The following is a 19,120-nucleotide window of genomic DNA, read 5'->3' as shown; positions in this document are numbered from 1 at the left end:
GTGCTGCTGGCTTAAGCTATCACTGGATTTTTTGTAATTTGGTGTGAAAACCTGATACGAAAATCTTCTCAATAGTTTTACCATGATTTTCATTTGCAAATTGCCCTGTTTATTGCTTACGATAGCAAGGTACTTTTTATTTATAAAAGCGCCGGGGAAGTGAAATCTTATATTGCAGCAATGGCTTTGGGTCATTTTTTGTCTTCGCGATTGCGGAATATTCAGCGACCATGTTGCTATCCCGTTGTTGATCATGTTGTAGGCTGCTAACGCAAGAACTCTCCCAGTCTGCGTCCGATTTTGGATAGAAGTCAACTATCCACAAAGAACCCAACGCATATATTGCACTAAAACATCTAATCAAACAGCGCGCGCCAACCGTCGCTCCCCACCGGTACAACGTGCGGCCTGTGACGGGTACATCGTGCAAAGCGTGCCCTTGCAGTGACATCACACCACCTCCCGCGGCGCCGCTGCGGCCGTGTGACTAGGCGTGACTCAGCTTGCGCGCTCGCACGCGCTCCACCTCCTGCCGCTCCCAGTCGGAGAACTGCAGCACGGCCGAGATGGCGCGCATGTGGCCGGCGTACTCCTCCCGGTCGGTCAGGTAGTGGAACACGGCCGACTTGAGGAACTGCAGCCGCATCGGCGGGTCCATCTCGCGCGACGCTGGGTCGGAGCTCAGCCGGGAGTCCTCCAGCACTGCCAGCTGCTGACAGTACAGGCTCTGCGGGGCAGGGAGCAGACCACCGGCGTCGGCAACTCAAGCAGAGATGTCCCACGTGCTGGCGGCACGAGCTCCGCAGAACTGGGAGCTGGTCGGCAGCTCCAGCACCTAGCTAAAGGGAGTGCGCCTCGCAGTGCAGGAAACCGATGGCGCAGACCCTGAAACTTGACGAGAAAGACCCGGCTGCTGGTAGCACAGACTCTGCATGGCGGAGAGCAGCCGTTCGGCATCGGCAGCTTCAGAACCTAACGGCAGGCAGCACAGGCTCTGCAGTCAGAAAGGGTGCGCAACGGCGTCTGTGCTCGAGGTCCCAGCTGCTGTTGCCGTTACCGCTACTGCTACTACTGGCGGTACAGGCTGTGCGAGGCCAGGAACAGACAGTGCGACAACGCCAGCTCGGGAGTCTCCCATTGCTTAAAGTACAGGCTCTGTGTGGCGGGTAGCAGATGGTGCAGCATCTGCAACTCAAGAGGTACTCTGCCGTCAGCGTACGCCGCGCAGGACAAGGTACGCACAGTAAAGCCTTTCTAAATTAAGGACCTAGCTGCTGTCCGTACAGGGTCTGCAGAAGAGAGAGAGAGAGAGAGCGGGCGGTACAGCGCTGTCAACTCAGGCACCCGGCCGCTGGCAGTACAGCCTTCGCAAGGCAGGCAGCAAGCGCTGCAACATCTGTAACCCAAGGAGAAAGACCTAGCTGCTTGCAGTACGAGCTGCGAAAAGCTGGGTAGCAAGCGGCGCAGTATATGATATCAGAAACAGAATGACTCAGGAGATACGGAAGACTCATTGGACATGGAAGAGTCTAATGGATCTTGAATGCCCAGAGATTCTCCGGCAAAGATTCCCTGGATTTTAGAAAACCCCTCAACAAAGCATATAAATAACCTTGAGTCCTCAAGTTCTGAAGCACATTTGAAATGAGCTGCCTGAACCGAATGCACATCCGAGCTGCCTGAACCGCTTGACACCAGGCTGGCACGTGGCACAGAAACCGCGATTTGAAAATTGCATCAAGCTCAAAGGATCACATTTGGAAGATGGAAGATAACTGGCATCTATCGCATACATCGATTAGTTTCGAATAGACATACAAATACACAGAGGTCGTGATGGAAATGGAGGGCTCTCCCTCACACAAACACCCCGGCCCGGCGGCTCACCCTAACGCGGTCCAACTCGCGCTCCGTCAGCTCCAGCCTCTGCGTCAGTGCTGCCATCTGTGCAGGGTCCCCGCCGGCTAGTTGAGACGCCTCCGTCAGTGACGTCACCGGCGTTAGCTGCTGCACAATCGGTGATTGCGCTACTGCCTGCCTGGGACAGCTCCTGCAGAGTCTCTGCGCGCGCTGCCACTTGAACAGGATCATTGGTGGCCAGCTGTTGCAGGGTCGGTGACTGTGCTGCCACCTGAGTCGGCTGTTGTCGGATAGCTAACTCTGCAGCCGCCGGAACAGGATCCCCGACAGCTAGCTCTGCCGTCGTCTGCGACTGTGCTGCCACCTGGACGGACTGTTGCGGCGTCTGCGACTGTGCTGGCACCTGGACGGACTGCTGCGGTGTCTGCGACTGTGCTGACATTTGGGCGGGCTGCTGCGGTGTCTGCGACTGTGCCGCCACCAGAATCGGCGCAGCAGAGGTTTGCGTGGCGCCATCGCGCGCGTCGCGTCGCTCGGCGCGAACACGCGTCGTCTCCAGCTGTAACTCCAGCTGGCCCACTCGCAGTCGGCTGGCGTCGTACAGAGGCCGCAGCTCGAAGTACCTGGTGCAGTGTCCACAGTCAACGAAGGAGGCCTGGGATTGCCGCGGGCGCAAAAGCGTCGACTGGCTGGTTTACAAAATAGTAGCGCATTGCTGAACTGAATCGCTATGCAGCAAATGAGACAAGAGTGACGAGCTTTAGCCAGCCTTCGAGCAATACTCGATGGACATGATGGTTTACAGGAAGTTTAAATGTAAGGGGACTAAGTGCCTTCGTTTCTCTAGCAATCAAAAGCCTAAAGTAGCACGCGGCAAGTGAGTCATGTCACGGAGATAATGCCATTACCCCGAGTTGAAAAAATATAAATGAGTTTCTTAACACTTAATTTCACAGGCCTTCCGAAATCTCGAAATATATATGGGCACAACACTCGCACTCAGGCTTGCTTAGCAAAAAACAACGACAGAGTAGACCAGTCTTGACTGCAACGATAAGTCGAAGACCAAATTCATGGAAGGACTTAGCGACAACCACCTGCTTAGGTGATTTGACCACCCTTATTCAGTTCACCTGCTGTTTGCCTCTGTGAGTTTCTGTAGCAGTCCCTCCACCTTGTCGTTGTACTTCTCCTTCATCTCCTGGTACTCGGAGGCGTGCTGTCGATTGAGCTCAGTAATGCGCCGCTCGCTCTCCTCGCGCAGACGCTTCTCCTCCCACTCGATCCAGTGCTCCGTCTCCTCCCAGTCATCGCCAAGGCGCTGCTCCAGCTCCATGCCCGCCATCTTATCGCCCGACTCCTTGGAGCTCACGCTCGGCGACGTCAGGCAGTCAAAGTTACCTGAGTCGCACACAGATGGCAGCAGCGTCGGCTTGTCCGTTGTGCTCATCTCTGGTTCATCTGCCGTAGGTGCGGGGCAGGCGCTCTTTGACGTAGGCGAAGGCACCTCAGTAGCATCGAATGAGCTCCCATGCTCCACGCAATCGGCCTCATCTCGGTGACCATTCAGGTCACTGACCCGGTCGATAGCCCCGAGGTCAGCAGGAGCGTCAGTGGCGTCATGAGACGACGTTCCGCGTAGCCTTAGAAAGACAATCTCCTGCTTCAGCCGGTTCACTTCGGCATCTCTCTCCCGGATGGTGTCATGAGCCTTGTCCAGCAACGCCTGAGGAAAACAAAGAGCAAATGGAAAGCGTCCAACGCGGTTATGGTTGCAGTATTCATGTTATAAGACAAAACTGTGCTCCCATTACAAACGGCTTGAACAAATTCTTCCGTTAATTTTCGTCCACAGATGACGTTGAATGTATGATAAATACTGTCATACTGATCCGTAGTTTCATACCGTTGGAAGCAGAGGGATAGGAGGGAATGGTTGCACCCTATTTCTCCCAGCCCGGCCTGCGGAACAGGTGTGGTCATGGAGCGCCAACTCATCCGCCCTGAACTGATCTAATAAGGTAACCGCCACAATCTGCATTTACACAGTTTGCTTTTCGCTAAAGATGAGTATGTTGTGCCATGCCGTGGGCAGCGCACGCGTTGCGACCGCGTTGGGAGTTGACTATGCGAACACACATCATGAGTTAGGCGTGCTTATTCTGATAATAATCGATCGGCAGCATACTAGGAGGTACTAGTTACGCGACGTTAGAAAGCACACATTGGCTGTGCTCTGGGTGCGGGTGTCATGAGTCCAACGTAAAGTCATCTATGAGGCTCGGCTTAAGGTTATCGTGACAATGAGCACAGATTAAAACATCGAGCATCTCAACTTAGCAAACGCTTGCTTGTTGATGTTTAATCAGTCTCTTTGCTCCTGCGTGGTAAGACCGTGGCTCATGGCAGGGCGTTTACGGTTCAAACCTACGAGACCCAGTGCAGTAACCCGTGGTCCGTTATCGACGACACAGGGGTTTCTCTCATTCACGATTAGATAGTGGTACTGACTATGTAAATGACATGCTATGGCCGAACACAGCGCAGATGCCACTAGTAGGAGGTATGAAATGCACGTTTGACACTTAACTAGTACGTGTATCATACCGTACATCGTTGACTGCAGTGGCAACCTCCAGGAAATATAATAAACAAGCCGCAAAGTTCACTATATTTGAGCGTAACTGCGTTGCTATGCACTTTTGTGCTGCTATCGATAAATGGCACATGTGCTTGTGCGGTGAGGACCTCATTGTGACCAAGAGAAGCGGTAAAAGCCTGTCCAACTTTGGAAAACGTGGAAATATTGAACGATACGGAAACTTCGTAACATTCAAGGTTTTGTGAAAAAACGACAGTAAGCTTCATTCAGGTCGCTTTCGTTGCATATGACACATTTTTTTCAGCTATGCGCAGACGTTACGGGTCTGTTTGACACCGTTTTGTGGCAGTGCATGCATTTGTCTCATCTAGCATCTATGCTTTTTCGCTGTCGACAAACAATCTGGGGTCATGAGAGCCCGTAAGGCGTCGGAGGAGGGGAATTACCTGATTTTTGATAGTTTGCAAAGGCTCGAAATAATTAACAAGGTTCAAACTTCCATTCTTTACTGCGAACTCTGTCACTGCGTCGGCACATTATCTCAGCATCAGCATCATCTCTCTGTGCTTGTTCCTGACCAGTTAAAAAACTGCATTCTGGTCAGCAGCCCCGCACATCCCCAAGCCGCAGTAGCTGCATGGCTCTACTCTAGCCAGCCACCTGGACGCCAGCTGCCGTCGTGTGTATGCCTGCAACAGAGCTCGCCGACCACGCTCGCGGTTTTTGCCGGCTGCTAGCTTTCACCGGCACACCGGCCGGTCGGCCGGCTCAGCTGACTGGCGGAGCCGCAGCGATCAGCTGACTGTGCACCAGCTGAGCAGCGCTGTAGACCAGCAGTTTCTGAGCCGGCAGGGTCGTGAGCAACATTTTCGCATGGCTTTTCCGTGCCCAGTTACCATACAGCCGAAAACAGTAGGGAGACACACCGCAGAACCGACTGCGTGGTTTTCAGTAAGCCACGCGCGACTAGGGAGAGCTTTGCATCTCCTGACTGTGCTTTGCAGCCGAGCCCCTGCTGCACGTCTTGCCTGGCACCGGCATTTTATAAACAGCCTGACTTCGCCTCGATAACGCTGACATCACCGGCCGCAGTTCCAAGAGAGGTGACCACGCCAGCTTGTTCTGTTCCGCGCCGGGTCGCCGAACGTGCCTTCTCGGCCCGGGCCGGCACCCTCTCGGGCGCGGCGGGCGTGCCAGGGTTGCCGAGTGGCCCGGCTCTGGCCCACGCACCGGACGTGGCGCGCATTGTTTACAGCGGCGGGCCAGGGGGTGTGCGGATGTGCGCACATGCCGACTTTGCTCAGGCGTTCCTCGGGCGTCACCAGGGCGTTATGCCAGCGGGTATCCTTCTGTCGTCCTGCTCTTAGACAGGACGGAATCTGAAGCTTGTCGCTGGGGACTGGTAGAGTTACCAGTCGGTTCTGATAGGACACTGTCGGAGTGCGCCGGAATTATCGTGCATCTACGTGGCCTGGCCGTAGTGCCGCTGAAAACCCGATATGTACAGTCCACCAAAAAAGGCCAAGCGCAAATACACGTGGCAGTACTGGTATTGAGCAACGGTGGGCGTGGAACAAACCAAGTGACCAATACCTTGAGGCCCTAATCTTTACTCAACACGGACTATCGCGTCGTGTCGGGTGGCTAGTATCAACGTAAACAGTCTAATCCGCAAACATCTGATACTTTGATTTCGATAGATGCTTAGCAGCCGCATCCAATCCCCTCGGACCTGCCAGACCGAAGGATATTCTGAGACCACCACGCAGGGCCCGGCAGTGCGGGCCCCGCGGCAATGCAATTTCAGTACCCTATTTGACGTTGCACGATGGTCTTGTGTTTTGTCTCGCCATACTAGCACGCATCAGCGCACGTGCACTGCGCCGTCACGGGGCCCTGGCTGGCCCTCCCTCGAGGCGAGTACGTACCCGGAGCCGCTTGAGGTCGCGCGTGGTGCGCTGCGTCGGCGTCAGGTAGTGCTCGTCGTCCACCCTCTTGGCGCAGTGCACCACGTACTTGTTGCAGCGGGATGAGAAGGTGGTGCCGTTCCGGGCGATGCCTTCCGTGCTGAACGGGGACTCCTGCAGGGTTCAGAGGCACGTCACCATCAAGACGTAATAAGGATATGAACTTTGGTTATTTTGAGCCCAAATTACGCTGTCAACACCTTGCAACAGCACTACGCCTGTTCCTGCAGTTACGACCGCCGTCTTAATGATAACCACCGTGCGTACCTCTACTCATACGAATACAACCACGTTTGTGATTGTCCCAGCGGGAAAGGGCCTGTTGCCGAGAAATTGGTTGGTTGAAATTCAGACCAGTGTGTCACGTGGGTCATGTAATGCTCTGATTCCCAACGTCAGAGTGCGTCTTGAAAAGAACCACTATGGTAAACGTCATAGGGGAGAAATAAAAGCCATATTATAACGCGTCATGGAATTCACGGGATGGAAGCTTCATGTTTGCATATCTTTTTTGTCTGAACAGGGTGTCTCAACCTTTCGTAGCATCTCATAGATGAACGTTTTGATACATTAGTGTGTTGCAAACACTACAAAACATACACGTTGAAAAAGGCAAGGCGAATGGAATGTTTTACTGCCATAGGGGTGAGCAGGGATTCAAATGAGATTTCTCCGGCAGGGGGTCAAATGAGATTTCTCCCGCAAGGTAGTCTACTTCATGTCGAAATTATGACGCATTCGGAAGAATTTTGAGAAAACTAGTATTACTGAATAAGCCGCATGCGTATGATGTGGCAATAAGTGAAAAGTACAAAAAGGCGGGATACTCCTTTAAACAGCGCGTATTTTGTGGGCGTTATGCAGCACCCATTGACCGAAAAGCCCCATTGCGACCCGTTCTCTCCTGTCCTGACCGGCGCTTGACAGCTTTGGCGTAATCGATAAAACTGGCAGGTGACGGTGAATATGGCAGCCTTTGGGGCACCACACGGGTCTGCCCCTGCAGCCCGCCTTGCGTGCTGCACAGAGCCGTCGTAGGGCTTCGAACCAAGTTGGCTTCTTCGAGGTCAGCGCAGGGTAAAGACCGGAGCGCCACGGACGGCGTCGGCGGCATCCGCCACACCCTTCTGAGCCATGCCCTCGCCCTTGTGACGCCTCGTCGCGCTGGTGTGCGGCAGTGAGCTCCGGTCGCGGCGGCGCGCCACACTCGCCACGTCACGGTCACCGCGCCAGTCGTCCCCGTTGCGGTCCAGCGGCCTGGGCTCGGATCGTGCCACCCACGGGCAGGGCGTGGACCAGAGGTACGGGATTGTCTTAGAACCTGGCAGCAGCAGCGCACAGACCTTAATCGAGGTGTGCGGGTGCCGGCCTGGAGATGGCAAAGTTTGCTGGTAGCGGGGACTGACATCAGCTCTCATTGTATGCCAGGCATGTGCACATCCACTGATTTCGGGAAGGTCCAATTCAGGCACTGTCGCAGTGCCGCCGGTGCGGATTTAGTGCTGCATGCGGGGTACTGTGGCACCCGAATTCTGCATCTCTAGTCTGCATTCCCTTTCTTCGCCACGGCCACGGCAGGCTCTACGTCCGGCCGGTGCGGTGGTCACGAGCTCGCCACAGCGGCAATAATAACGCACGACTGGCGGCCCCCGGGTTTGTTTTTGTTTCAGTTCGCTGTTTGGGCCGACTGAGGTGGAGTGTTGCCAGTTGGCCGCTACTTCACGGACAACAGCAGTTTAGTTTCCTATTCAATTGGGGGAGGGGGATTACAGCCCACAACTTGTGTTGTACCCCCCCCCCCCTCCCCCTGTCCAACTTTATGGAAAATGACCCAACTCCGTGGAGAAACTTGCTTTGACCATTTTGGAAGCAGGTTCCGTCATTTTTCACTGGTCAGCGCCCCTTCTCCTCAAAACAACATAGATGCCAAGCTTCATCCCTGAGTAACAGCCATGTCGCACAGGCTGACTGCCGTTTGCTATCGATAGCGGTGGTTGACAGAGATTGCTGTCTCTCTGAGAAGCGCTGAGATATTCTGAATAAACTGTTCCTTTCAATGTGGGAAACGAAGAAATATACCACACGACTACCGCCCGGGGAGGGCACGCCCCGGACTGGGAGGCTTATGGCTTCCTGTGGAGAAACCCGGTACCTGGGATTCCCCGCGGGAAAACGACGAAAAGATCCCAGCAGCCCGACCGCATCACTCGCCTGGTGCCAGCGCGGCGAGGGGTGCAGCCGGCGCTCTCCTGTGGCCGACTCCGTGAGAGACGGCTCTGGGCAGCTGTGGCGTCGCCTGGCCATGACCGAGCCAGAGCAGCCGCGGGTCGGCTGCCCGTCTCGGGGCGCGCAGACCCCCGAGCGGCCGACCGCGGCGGGGGCGGCCGGCCGTCCGGGCAGCCCACCGCCGCACGCAAATAGCGCCCGCGGCGAGGCGCGCGTGTAATGCATGCCGCGTGACGGCCGCCACGTGTATCGGCCGTCACGTGTGACGGCCGCGACACGAAACGGAGCGCGACGCGGGCGGGGCGCCAGGGCCGGCCGACAGCGGCGACATCCGAGCGCATGTGCGCACCTCTGCTGTACATAGGGCGCCCGGACGGCGGCCAGACCTCATTACCGGACTGTCGGGCGGGCGGCAGCCGGTGCAGTGCCTGATATACGCGCCGTTTGCTCTGGCTTTGCGGTCGGCGGCCCACTGATAACGTGCGTGTGAGTCACGGGACGCCGCGTAGACGGTGCGGGCAGAGGGGAATGTGCTGATGTCACTGAGCGGAATGCTTTTTGTGCTGAAAGAGAAAGGCTGCACACGCACGCTCACATGAATGTTGCTTAAATTAGCACTTAAAGTACCGGGTATGCCACTTCGGGCTGTGCTCGCTTTCGTCATGACGCCGTTCTTTCCTCGCCTAGTCACATTTGGAACCAGCTCACCAAGGGACGGGGCCGCTCTACACGCGCACAACCACACTACTAATTCACACCCGTTCACTCGACTGCGCGACGCGGCTCGCGCCGACCGGTTTGGGCATGTACAGCTGGCGTGTATGATCCGCCTGGCAGCGATCGCCCGGGCCGCCAGCACTTGGCGGCCGCGCCAGCTGATGCTCACGCTGAGCTAATGGAGCCGTCCCGGAACACGTGCCCGGGCAGCCGCAAAACAGCGCAAACTCATCGCTCGGATTGGCTCCGACAAGACAACGGATGGACCCATAATCCTTGGCTGGGGCTGCACCGACCACGTGCATGAAAAAGACCAAGAATTGATATTTTTAGAGCAGCATCAGTGATGGCGTGGATAAGTGTCAATGAAGAAAACTGAAAAAGTCCCACCAAAGCGATATTTGTAGAACAACATCAGTGGCAGCGTGGATCAGTGTCAAACGAAAGTCAAAACACCTGGCGGTGCGAGGTGTGACATGTCCGTCACAGCTGGCGGGGCGGTGACGTTAGCTTGCGATTGTGACGAGGAGGGGCAGCGCCTATAACAGACGCTGAAGGGACTCGCCGACGTCTGGCGCTGTCGGCAAGTCCTACGTAAGACTTAATGAGGGAATGCCACCTTTTGTACTTCCCAATTATTGTTAGATCAGACGCGCACGACTTGACCAACATTGTCAGTTTTCTGGAAATTCTTCTGCACAACTCAGAATTGCGATTTGAAGCAGCCGAGCCTGCGGGAGAAATCTCATTCGACTCCCTGCTCACCACTATGAAAGTAATACATTTGATTCGCCTGACTTTTTCAAAGGAGTATTCTGCACTACTTACCGCGCACCTGTTGGTCAAAATGGTCGTGCAATACATGCTACGAAAGCTTGAAACCTCTGTTTAGATAAAAGATAAGCTAGTTTGGCTTTGGTGATGGGAGTATCATATGATCCGTGCGATGCACTGGTTCAAACTTCAACCAACCAACTTCTCGGCAAGAGGCCCTTGCCACTCGCTGGTCCAATCACAAACTTTTTTATTTGCAACAACAAAGGTGCCCCAGCGGTTACCGTGATGACGACGGTCGTGACTGTGGTTAAGAAGCGTTGTGCTGAAACAAAGTGCTCACCGTATTTTTTAACTCAAAAATAATTAAAATTGATGTTTTTGATGTCTTGACGGCGCCGCAGCGCCAGTGTCAGTGTTATAACTAGACGTAACTGGTTCTAAGATTTCAATAGAAGATACTTTCCGAAATGTGCCCCAAAGGTGGAACACTCCCTAAGAGCCGTTAATACGCTGGAGATGCTTCCTTTGGCTTCCTCACTGGGCATTGACTGGATGCCTTGTACTCCGCGCTGGGGCCCACACACCAAGCGTCGTCGCACTTCGTCAGTCAGGTCACATCTTTTCATGGGACGGCTAAAATGTCTGAAAACCAAACAACGCTATGCACCACGTCTTGCGTCTCACATAGCAACCTGCCAGCCTGTGCCCTGCCCGAGCGCCGGACTCACCGCGCCCAGCAGCGACCGCGTCTCCCACGAGCTGTCAGCCGTGGAGCTTCTGCGACTCAGGGCCGGGCTCGGCGGCAGCGAGCAGGCCCCGCGCCCCGCCGGCTCCGGCGTGCTGGCCGCGCTCCGGAACGACCGTGCACGCCGTGGCCGCAGCTGTGGGTCACAGGGCGGCGGCGCCGGGTGAGCATCAGACACCATCTGGTCCACGCGGGCGGCGGAACGACAGACAGCGGTGGTGGCGCGTGGACGCGCGCGCACCGTGGCCGCAGCTGTGGGTCACAGGGCGGCGGCACCAGGTGAGCATCAGACACCATCTGGTCAACGCGGGCGGCGGCACGACAGACAGCAGCGTCGGCGCGTGGACGAGCGCGCGCCGTGGCCGCGTTACGACGCGCGATTTCATTACAGACACGTCGTTCCCGTGTCCCGGCTGGAGCGCGCGGCAGGGGCAGCTGACGCCGGCGATGTCGTGCCGGTGAAACTGTGGCCGGCACGAGCGCGGGCGGCGCGGCATGCTACCGAACCGCGGGCCACGGCACCGCCGTCACGCCGCTGTGACGTCTGGCAGCGCCGGATCGGTCACTGACGAGCCGCGAGGGGACACATGACACCGTCGGCACCACATAGCTGGCACCGACTGCCGGCGCGTGGCGGACGGAGCGAGGGGAACACGGGGTCAGCGCTTCCGGGTTGGCATGGTGATGACGGCGCCTGGGCTGCGGGGACGCTGTGACCTCCTGATGGTGGCCACATAGCGACCGATGGCTTCGGGAACATTCAACGAGATAGACCTACGATGATCGATGTGAGGGGCTAATGCAAGCATCCGGGGCCGCTTTGTCGGCGAGGCTTACAATGCCCGGGTGCTGACAAAGATCTCTGAAATTATCGCATTGTTCATCTGTTTACACGCAGCCGAGCGGGAACGGACGAAGGGGAGCAAAGTGCGCAGACAGTGGAGCATTGCTAGAATGCGGAGAATGCGGACGAGTCAGTATCCTCGCCAATTATCATTCAAATAAGTAAAAGTAGTTCACATGCTTGAGAGAACGTTGTGAGCTCATAGTGGGCCAGACCTCTTTTGCGCTTGCTTTAAAAGAAATCCCTATATTTGTTTGTACCTTTCACTAATGGTAAGACCAGATGCGTCCGAATTGATAGGTAATATCAGTTTTTTCGAAATCCCTCTGAAAAGCTAAGAATTTGAGTTCAAAGTAACCGCTCCTGCGGTAGAAATCTGATTCGATTCCCCGCTCACCACTATTAATATGATAAAGTAATTCCGTGATTTGCCTGGCCTTTACCAACGTGTGTTTTCTGTGATGTTTGCCATACACTTCCATTACAGCGTAGTTTGGACTCGAAAATAATCACATCCATATCCTCATTACAGCTTGATGGTGCTGCACTGCTACTGTCCATTACTATTGTTAGACTAAATTATCCCGAGGTTTCACCAGCACATGCTTTTCACATATGCCCCAAAGGTTGGACGCTCCCTTTAAACTGTCCATCGCTGACTCAACATTCGGACTGCGTATATGCGTGTTCCTGGTGCTGTCGGCTAATGTTGTAAAAAGTATGACTACAAAAAATGTAGACTATGTAAATGTGTCTGACAAGTACATTTTTGTGAAATGTTTGAAGCATTCTGATCATTCCTCGCGACTGCTTTGAAGCCGGGCCCTAAAACTACCAGGAAGTGAACATCTCCACGATGGTAAATAAAGCCACAGATGCAAAAGGGTGTGTACCCGTACTGCAAATGCAAAGGCTTCAGTGGACCGCCGACCAGGCGACGTCGAAAGCTCCCGTGTCGGTGAATCAAGGGCTCAGAGGCACGCCATAGAGCCGATAATGGATTCCGAACGCCCCGCAAAGTGTGAACATCTGAACACAGCACATATGTCTTGCATTACCGATGACATCAAAAAGTTCAACAACACAAGCCAAAATACACAGAGTACCCACATGCCAACATACTCAAGCGCAGCACTGGACCTCTTTCAAGAGCAGTCATATTCGAAACACAAAACAGCACAAACCACTGGCCAAACTCAGCTTCCACCCTGAACGCACTTCACCAGCGCCTCACCGAGTCAGCTGTTTTCTCCCTTCTGGGTGATGGTGTTCCAGTAGGCACAGCCTCCCCTCGAAGCCGCAATGACCCGCTTCGTCGTAGCGACTTTTGAAACTCGGCGGTATTGGTTGCACCTATGTCCGACATACCGCTCCGTGGTCGGCAGGCCCTCGCGGTCGGCGGCGTCTGCTCGTCCTTGCCTGCCATTGGTGCAGTGCGCTGTGAAGAGAGCGAACGTCATTCACCGCAAGCAGCACGTGGAATTGGGGAGAATGGGTGACATTGGCTGAGTTGTGAGATCGACTGAAAATTATTTGGAAAAAATCGTCAAGATCACAATCTGGCGCTATAAGATGATGCAAATTAAGCGGCGTGCTTGCAACCGATGAGCCTGAAATAAAAACACCATACATTTCTCTCCTAACCGCAAGAACTGCGACTGAACGCTGGGTGCTCGTGAATGTATCGGCTCAACGCTCATTAGTGAGAACAAAGGTCATGAGAAGCAAGCGCACTTCGGGAAAATGTACGCAATCTTGTTCAGACAATATAGTAATTTGGCCAGCGACTGTCAAATAAGGACTGAAAACAAGCATCTCTTGATCTCGTAGAAGATAGCTTTTGAGCTGCTAACCCTTGTCCACAATACTATTGGGGAGCTGCGACTCCCTGATTTTGACAGTCTGAACACAAAAGGTGGGACTCCAAGGTAATTTCAGATAAATGGCAGCAGTACTCATCAGTACAGGCTTGCGCGCTTGTATGCGAGTTTGGGGACAGCAATCCGAAGCCCTATGCCTCATTATTTTAGTAACCTAATGCAGGGACTGGCTTAACCTCGTACTAATGACTGTTGGCTAAATAATCGTAGCATATGAGCTCGTATTTTACTATGCACGCTTGAGTCATTCCATTACCAAATGCTATGTTGTGTCACCTTTACATATCATACTTGCCGAACCCAAATGGCCAGCGCCAGCCATACTTGTTACAACCTAATCAGTGCATAAAATACAGTTTCTCATGCAGAGAATATTGGCCAGGTCATCACGGATCATTTTTGGCATGTGCTGGGCAAGAGTTGGACTACTTGCATCACTCATTTCTAAAACAAGTACAATTCAAATGGCATGGTTTGAATGTATTAATGAAAATATGATGCCGGCATGGACTGACGGCATTTTTCCTCGACCTAAGGCTATTTCATATTATAGGCGAATAAAAAGCCAAGTATGAACAGATATGCATGTAAACATACACACACACACACACACACACACACACACACACACACACACACACACACACACACACACACACACACACACACACACACACACACACACACACACACACACACACACACACACACACACACACACACACACACACACACACACACACACACACACACACATATATATACACATACACATACACATATACATACGCATACACACACATACACACACATACACATACACATACACACACATACACATACACATACACATACACATACACACACACATATATATATATATATATATATATATATATATATATATATATATGGCATGTATCGTCTTATCTATCTGTATCTATACCTGTAGGTTAGGTCAGGTCACACGTTGGGCCAAGTTAAAGGTGACACCAACAGCTACGCACGTTCTTCTGGCAGCGAATATTTCGCCTTGATATCCACTAAGTCCCGATAGCGTCGTTTGCAGCTGTGGTTCGTATTCAAGTGGATGCTCTCTCGCGGAGACAAGGCAGCACGGGAGTGCCTCTTGACAAGTTATCTGTATACGGGCCATGGGAGAGGCTGACCCAGTTCTAAACGCTCAGAATTTGTAAGATGATGCTGATTGGGTTCCGGCATGGAGCATTACACATGCATGGAATTTTAAGAAGAATTGATGTGTGCTGCAATAGAAAAGCACAATTACAGGTATCACGCGATGCGACCAATATGCATGACTATATCAAAATGACGGAAAGGTTACAAAAACACGCCACTGCCGGGAGAGAAGCGCATGCAGTTGGTTATCCCTACTACGAACTTCCAAGACTGACACAAGGCACAAGACAGCTGAGTAGTCATCCAAGCATGAACTATTACCGCGACGCCGGTGCGCCTCCGACTGCAGCCTATCGGCCATCGACAACCTCGAAACCCCTGTCCTACCTCTTGGACCATATCAAGTGTTTCGACGCGATCGATCTTATAGATTGGGCTCTAAACATGAGCTTTACGGAGCAGGAGCATCCTAGCTTCCTCCACGTCTCAGCGTCCACATCCAGAGTATTAAGCTGATGCTTCTCGGGAAGCTGCTAACAGCACGGCAATGTGTTTGGACCGCTTTGGGACCCCTCCACTCCATTGCTTTCTTAAACGACACTCGCCTCACTGGAGAAGTCTACTCCACATCCTAACGGTGGATAGGTGCTTACCTCTGGTAGAAAAGCTGCTCTGACGACCCACTACAAAAGATGAGGTAAACACTTTGTCGCTAGCAGCCTGCTTTTCCCCGCACACTTTGAAGGTCAGAGCCCATACGACTCAGTTAATGGTTTGCGGAAGCCACGACAGGTTGCGCGATCATCAAAAAACATCCGAGATATATTCTGGATAAAACACCTGAGCCGATTCCGCGTTTGGACATATAGACAGATATAGACATTTATATGGAGATAGAGCCACCGATAGAGCTAAATCGAGACAGGGATAGGGACAAAGATAGAGCTGCAACATGCCACCAGCTTTGACCCGGGTGACATGAGAGGTCAGCGGGAGGCACGACACGCCACCCGCCATGCAGAGCCTAGGAACCACAGGTGTCCATCAGGATGTTTCGCACTGTCATCACATCCCGTTGGGTAATCATATCACGCATGTTATGCCAACCCAACGACAGAAAGACTGGGCGATACATGCTCGTGGTTATTGAGGTTGAAAACCATGCAGGCGCCGAAGTTCAATGTTTCTTTATTCCTCTGTTTTGTGCAGCTGACCAGTCATTCCAGACGATCAAAGAATACCGAATGAGGGGCAGTATCAGCGTCTCTATATGATTCTCGCAGTTTCTGCCAGAACGCGGCGTTGCATTCGGGCAAGCACACCCTGAATGCCGTAGCAGCGAAAGATGATGGCTTATATGTGATTTTCCCGACTGAGTGTGGTGATGATGGAGACATCCGGGAGCTTGACGCATTGTGTAGCCTTGATTTCGTCGTAGCCAAATGATACCGTTGGTTGTGAGCCGTTGAGACTTGTGTGAATACGACTGCCAACCCGTTTGCTCGCAACAGCGAGATCCGCGGTCCCCGCACGGCGTCAGGCTGCGTCCGGTCCCAGTCCGGTCCCAGTCTGGTCCCAGTAAGTGACAAGTTGTCATGCAGACTTGGGCAAGACGGCCATTGTCCCGCGCCTCCTGTAAGATCACGGCGGTAAAGAGGCGATTCGCCCACTGGGCAGCAGCCTGCCTCAACCACCGACCAGTATTACCATAGGGCTTTCGTGTGAGCGCTTCAAAATCGCTCCGAGGTGTGTAGAAGAGAGCGCTGGGTCTGGCGAACGTTCGGCTCCTACCTACGGACTGTTTGCCACTGACAGCAGGTTTGGTGCTCGAGTATCGTGGCCTGGCGAATGCGAGTGCTTGTGTATTTACCGGATCGATCCACTCTCCGTTTCTTTTAATTGTTTGACACGGAAATCTAATAGCAACGTGAGTTTTTCCCGCGTGAAGTTCCTGGGAACGAGCTACCACACAATGCTATACAACAATGTTGTTTTGGCACACGAACATTTTGTTGCGCGAGAAATCCATATGCTCACGGCAAATATCCTCGTTGCTATTAGCAACGGGCAAAGTTTCATTCACATCCGCGAAGCATTCGTGGGCAGCTGGCGGCAGTGCCAATGACCGTACAGAACTCCGCATCAGCATAAAAATAGCCACCTCATCTACTGCCAGGCCTGATGGGGGGAGGGGGAGGGGAAGGGCACCACACCCAGGGTCGTTAGAACGCGGCCGGCTGGACCGCCAGCATTTACCGCCGCACGCGGCCGCTGGGTCGGTGCAGCTGCGGCAGCCGACTGGCCCGGGCACCACAGACCACGCGGCCGTCCCCCGCCCCCCGACCGCGGACCGCGGGAGGGGGGGGGGGGCGGGTGAGGTCAGGCCCTCAGGCGTTGCCATGGCCGGGGCGGTCGAACATCGATCGCGGGACCGGCGGCGCGGCAGCCGCCGGTGGGCCGTCACCGGCCCACTCTCTGCGGCGTGACACGCGTGTCACGCGGCACCTGCGCCGTGACGTGCGTGACCCTGGGCCGCGCGACGCCCGCTCGTCTGCCGCGCTTGTCGCGGCGAGGTGCCGTCTGCCGCTCGCCGTGAGCTCGCCGGATCAGGCGCGGCATCGGGGAGGCAGGGCAGCCGCGGTGGCTGGCTCAGCGAACGCAACAAGTGTCGTAAACAGTCCGACTCGGTTGGCGTAAACAGATGATGGTTACGGTCTACCTACAACACAGATTGCTGATACGTCAGTTACATCTACGCATGCAAATGAACGTTGTTAAAGCCAATCGTGTTGGTGAAATAAACCTAAAAACAACATGGAATGTACACAAGACTTTCACGCTAAACAAACGTAGAAAGCTATAACATAAACGCTCGTAAGCCATGCGCTGAGCGAGCGTTAAAGTCAAGTAAAGGTAAAACCTAACGTTGCGAGAGTCACCTTTATTTTGAATCATGTATACTATTCGACAATATTTGATACAATTTTGGCTTGAATACGGCAACCGGTTTTGGGACAAGCAGGGATATCCTACGGCCTCGAAACTACGCGAGGCAAGAGTCGTGACAATAAAATCACAAAAGGAAACATGAAAAATGTAAAATAGATACATCCTAAATCGGTCAGGTTCTATCTTCAGAGAAATGGTTCAACGACAACCACATGGCTAAGCACCAGGTTTAAAAAGTCACTGCCGTACTCATTTGCAGTAGAAATCAGTTGTAATTCGAAGCACATGCAGGCAATCGGTGATGCAGTAGTTAGAATGGCGCGGAGGCCATGCAAAAACACAAGAACATCTACGGATGTACACAAACCTCCCATCGCCAGGAGCGCCGTCAAATATATGTGACGTCACATACGCGTATGATATGCATGACTAGATCGACCAAACCAGCAGCTAGTGATGCGAATGACATAAATCAGGTAAGCAGGGCTGGTTATGGGAGAAGATCAGCCGGATGTGCTGGCGTTAACATACAAGTTGGAGCGCGTTGTGCTGTGCATCTAAAATATCCGCAGTAAAAGACGATTTGGTGAAGAGGGAGAACATTTTCAGCGGGAGAACAGCTGTTTTCTTCGTTTTCGTTACGATCATCACTTCAATACGCTATCACCGTCATCTTGGCTTTGTCATCACACCATCACGTATCACCATAGCAAAGCCTTACAACAACAAATTCAACTCCCCAGTCATTTTTTTAGTCGGCCAACACAGACTACCATTTCTGATCAAATACCAGGCAAAGAATTGAGCGTGACCAACACGCCACGTACCTTTAAAAACAGGCTGCAACCGCCGCTGAGAACCGGACCAGACGAAAACTGGTCAGAATTCAAGCGTCTCCTCCACTCGAACTGTCCCACACGTCACTCGGCAGTGACCCCGGCGCCAGCGCAATCACGAGACCCTCCGCACACACTTCACACCAGCTGGACAATCCGCCACCCACGCGAGATCGGATCCCGGCACGGCCCGCAGGGGCAGGCGGCGCGCAGCGAGTAGCGGCGCTGGCTTGCCTGCCTCTGTTGCCTTCGATACTCACCGGCCGTATCGTCGGTGGGTGGTCAGCTGACTAACGTCTGACGTCATCGTTGGCCCGATACGCTCCGCCGCCAGCTAGAGCTGCAGAATTTGAGTAGTTTCCGGCCGGGCAGGTAGTGTTCTCATCTCATTCACAAAGAAACTGCGAGTAGGGCTAGACCCAAGCACGAGGAGAGAAGGAGCATGGGTTATCTGACATGTCCTAGGAAACAGTGGCGCAGTTAAGATGATTCATGGACTTTAACCTCCCTCCGTCAGATACTAGCGCAGTTTTCACCACTACTCCGTTGAATAAGATTCTGGAAACCGGTGAACAAA

General features: G+C 53.5%; 1 protein-coding gene across 1 annotated transcript; it reads right to left on the bottom strand.

Annotated features, from left to right (window-relative positions):
- Positions 1-323: 323 nt before the first annotated feature.
- Positions 324-18,771, bottom strand: qtc (GRIP domain-containing protein quick-to-court). Its single transcript, XM_037226409.1, has 8 exons — positions 18,535-18,771; positions 12,973-13,176; positions 10,878-11,030; positions 6,391-6,543; positions 2,994-3,586; positions 1,894-2,483; positions 893-972; positions 324-727 (listed from the first exon to the last, which is right to left on the bottom strand). The coding sequence occupies exons 2-8, from the start codon at positions 13,162-13,164 to the stop codon at positions 488-490; spliced, it is 2,001 nt and encodes a 666-aa protein (XP_037082304.1). The 5' UTR covers positions 13,165-13,176; positions 18,535-18,771; the 3' UTR covers positions 324-487.
- Between the last annotated feature and the right edge of the window lie 349 nt (positions 18,772-19,120).

This window comes from Pollicipes pollicipes, unplaced genomic scaffold, assembly GCF_011947565.3.
Source record: "Pollicipes pollicipes isolate AB1234 unplaced genomic scaffold, Ppol_2.1 Scaffold_5724;HRSCAF=6776_pilon_pilon_pilon, whole genome shotgun sequence".
In the NCBI taxonomy this organism is placed as follows: Eukaryota; Metazoa; Arthropoda; class Thecostraca; order Pollicipedomorpha; family Pollicipedidae; genus Pollicipes; species Pollicipes pollicipes.
Note: the sequence above shows the minus strand (reverse complement) of the source record. Positions and strands in the feature narration are given on the sequence as shown.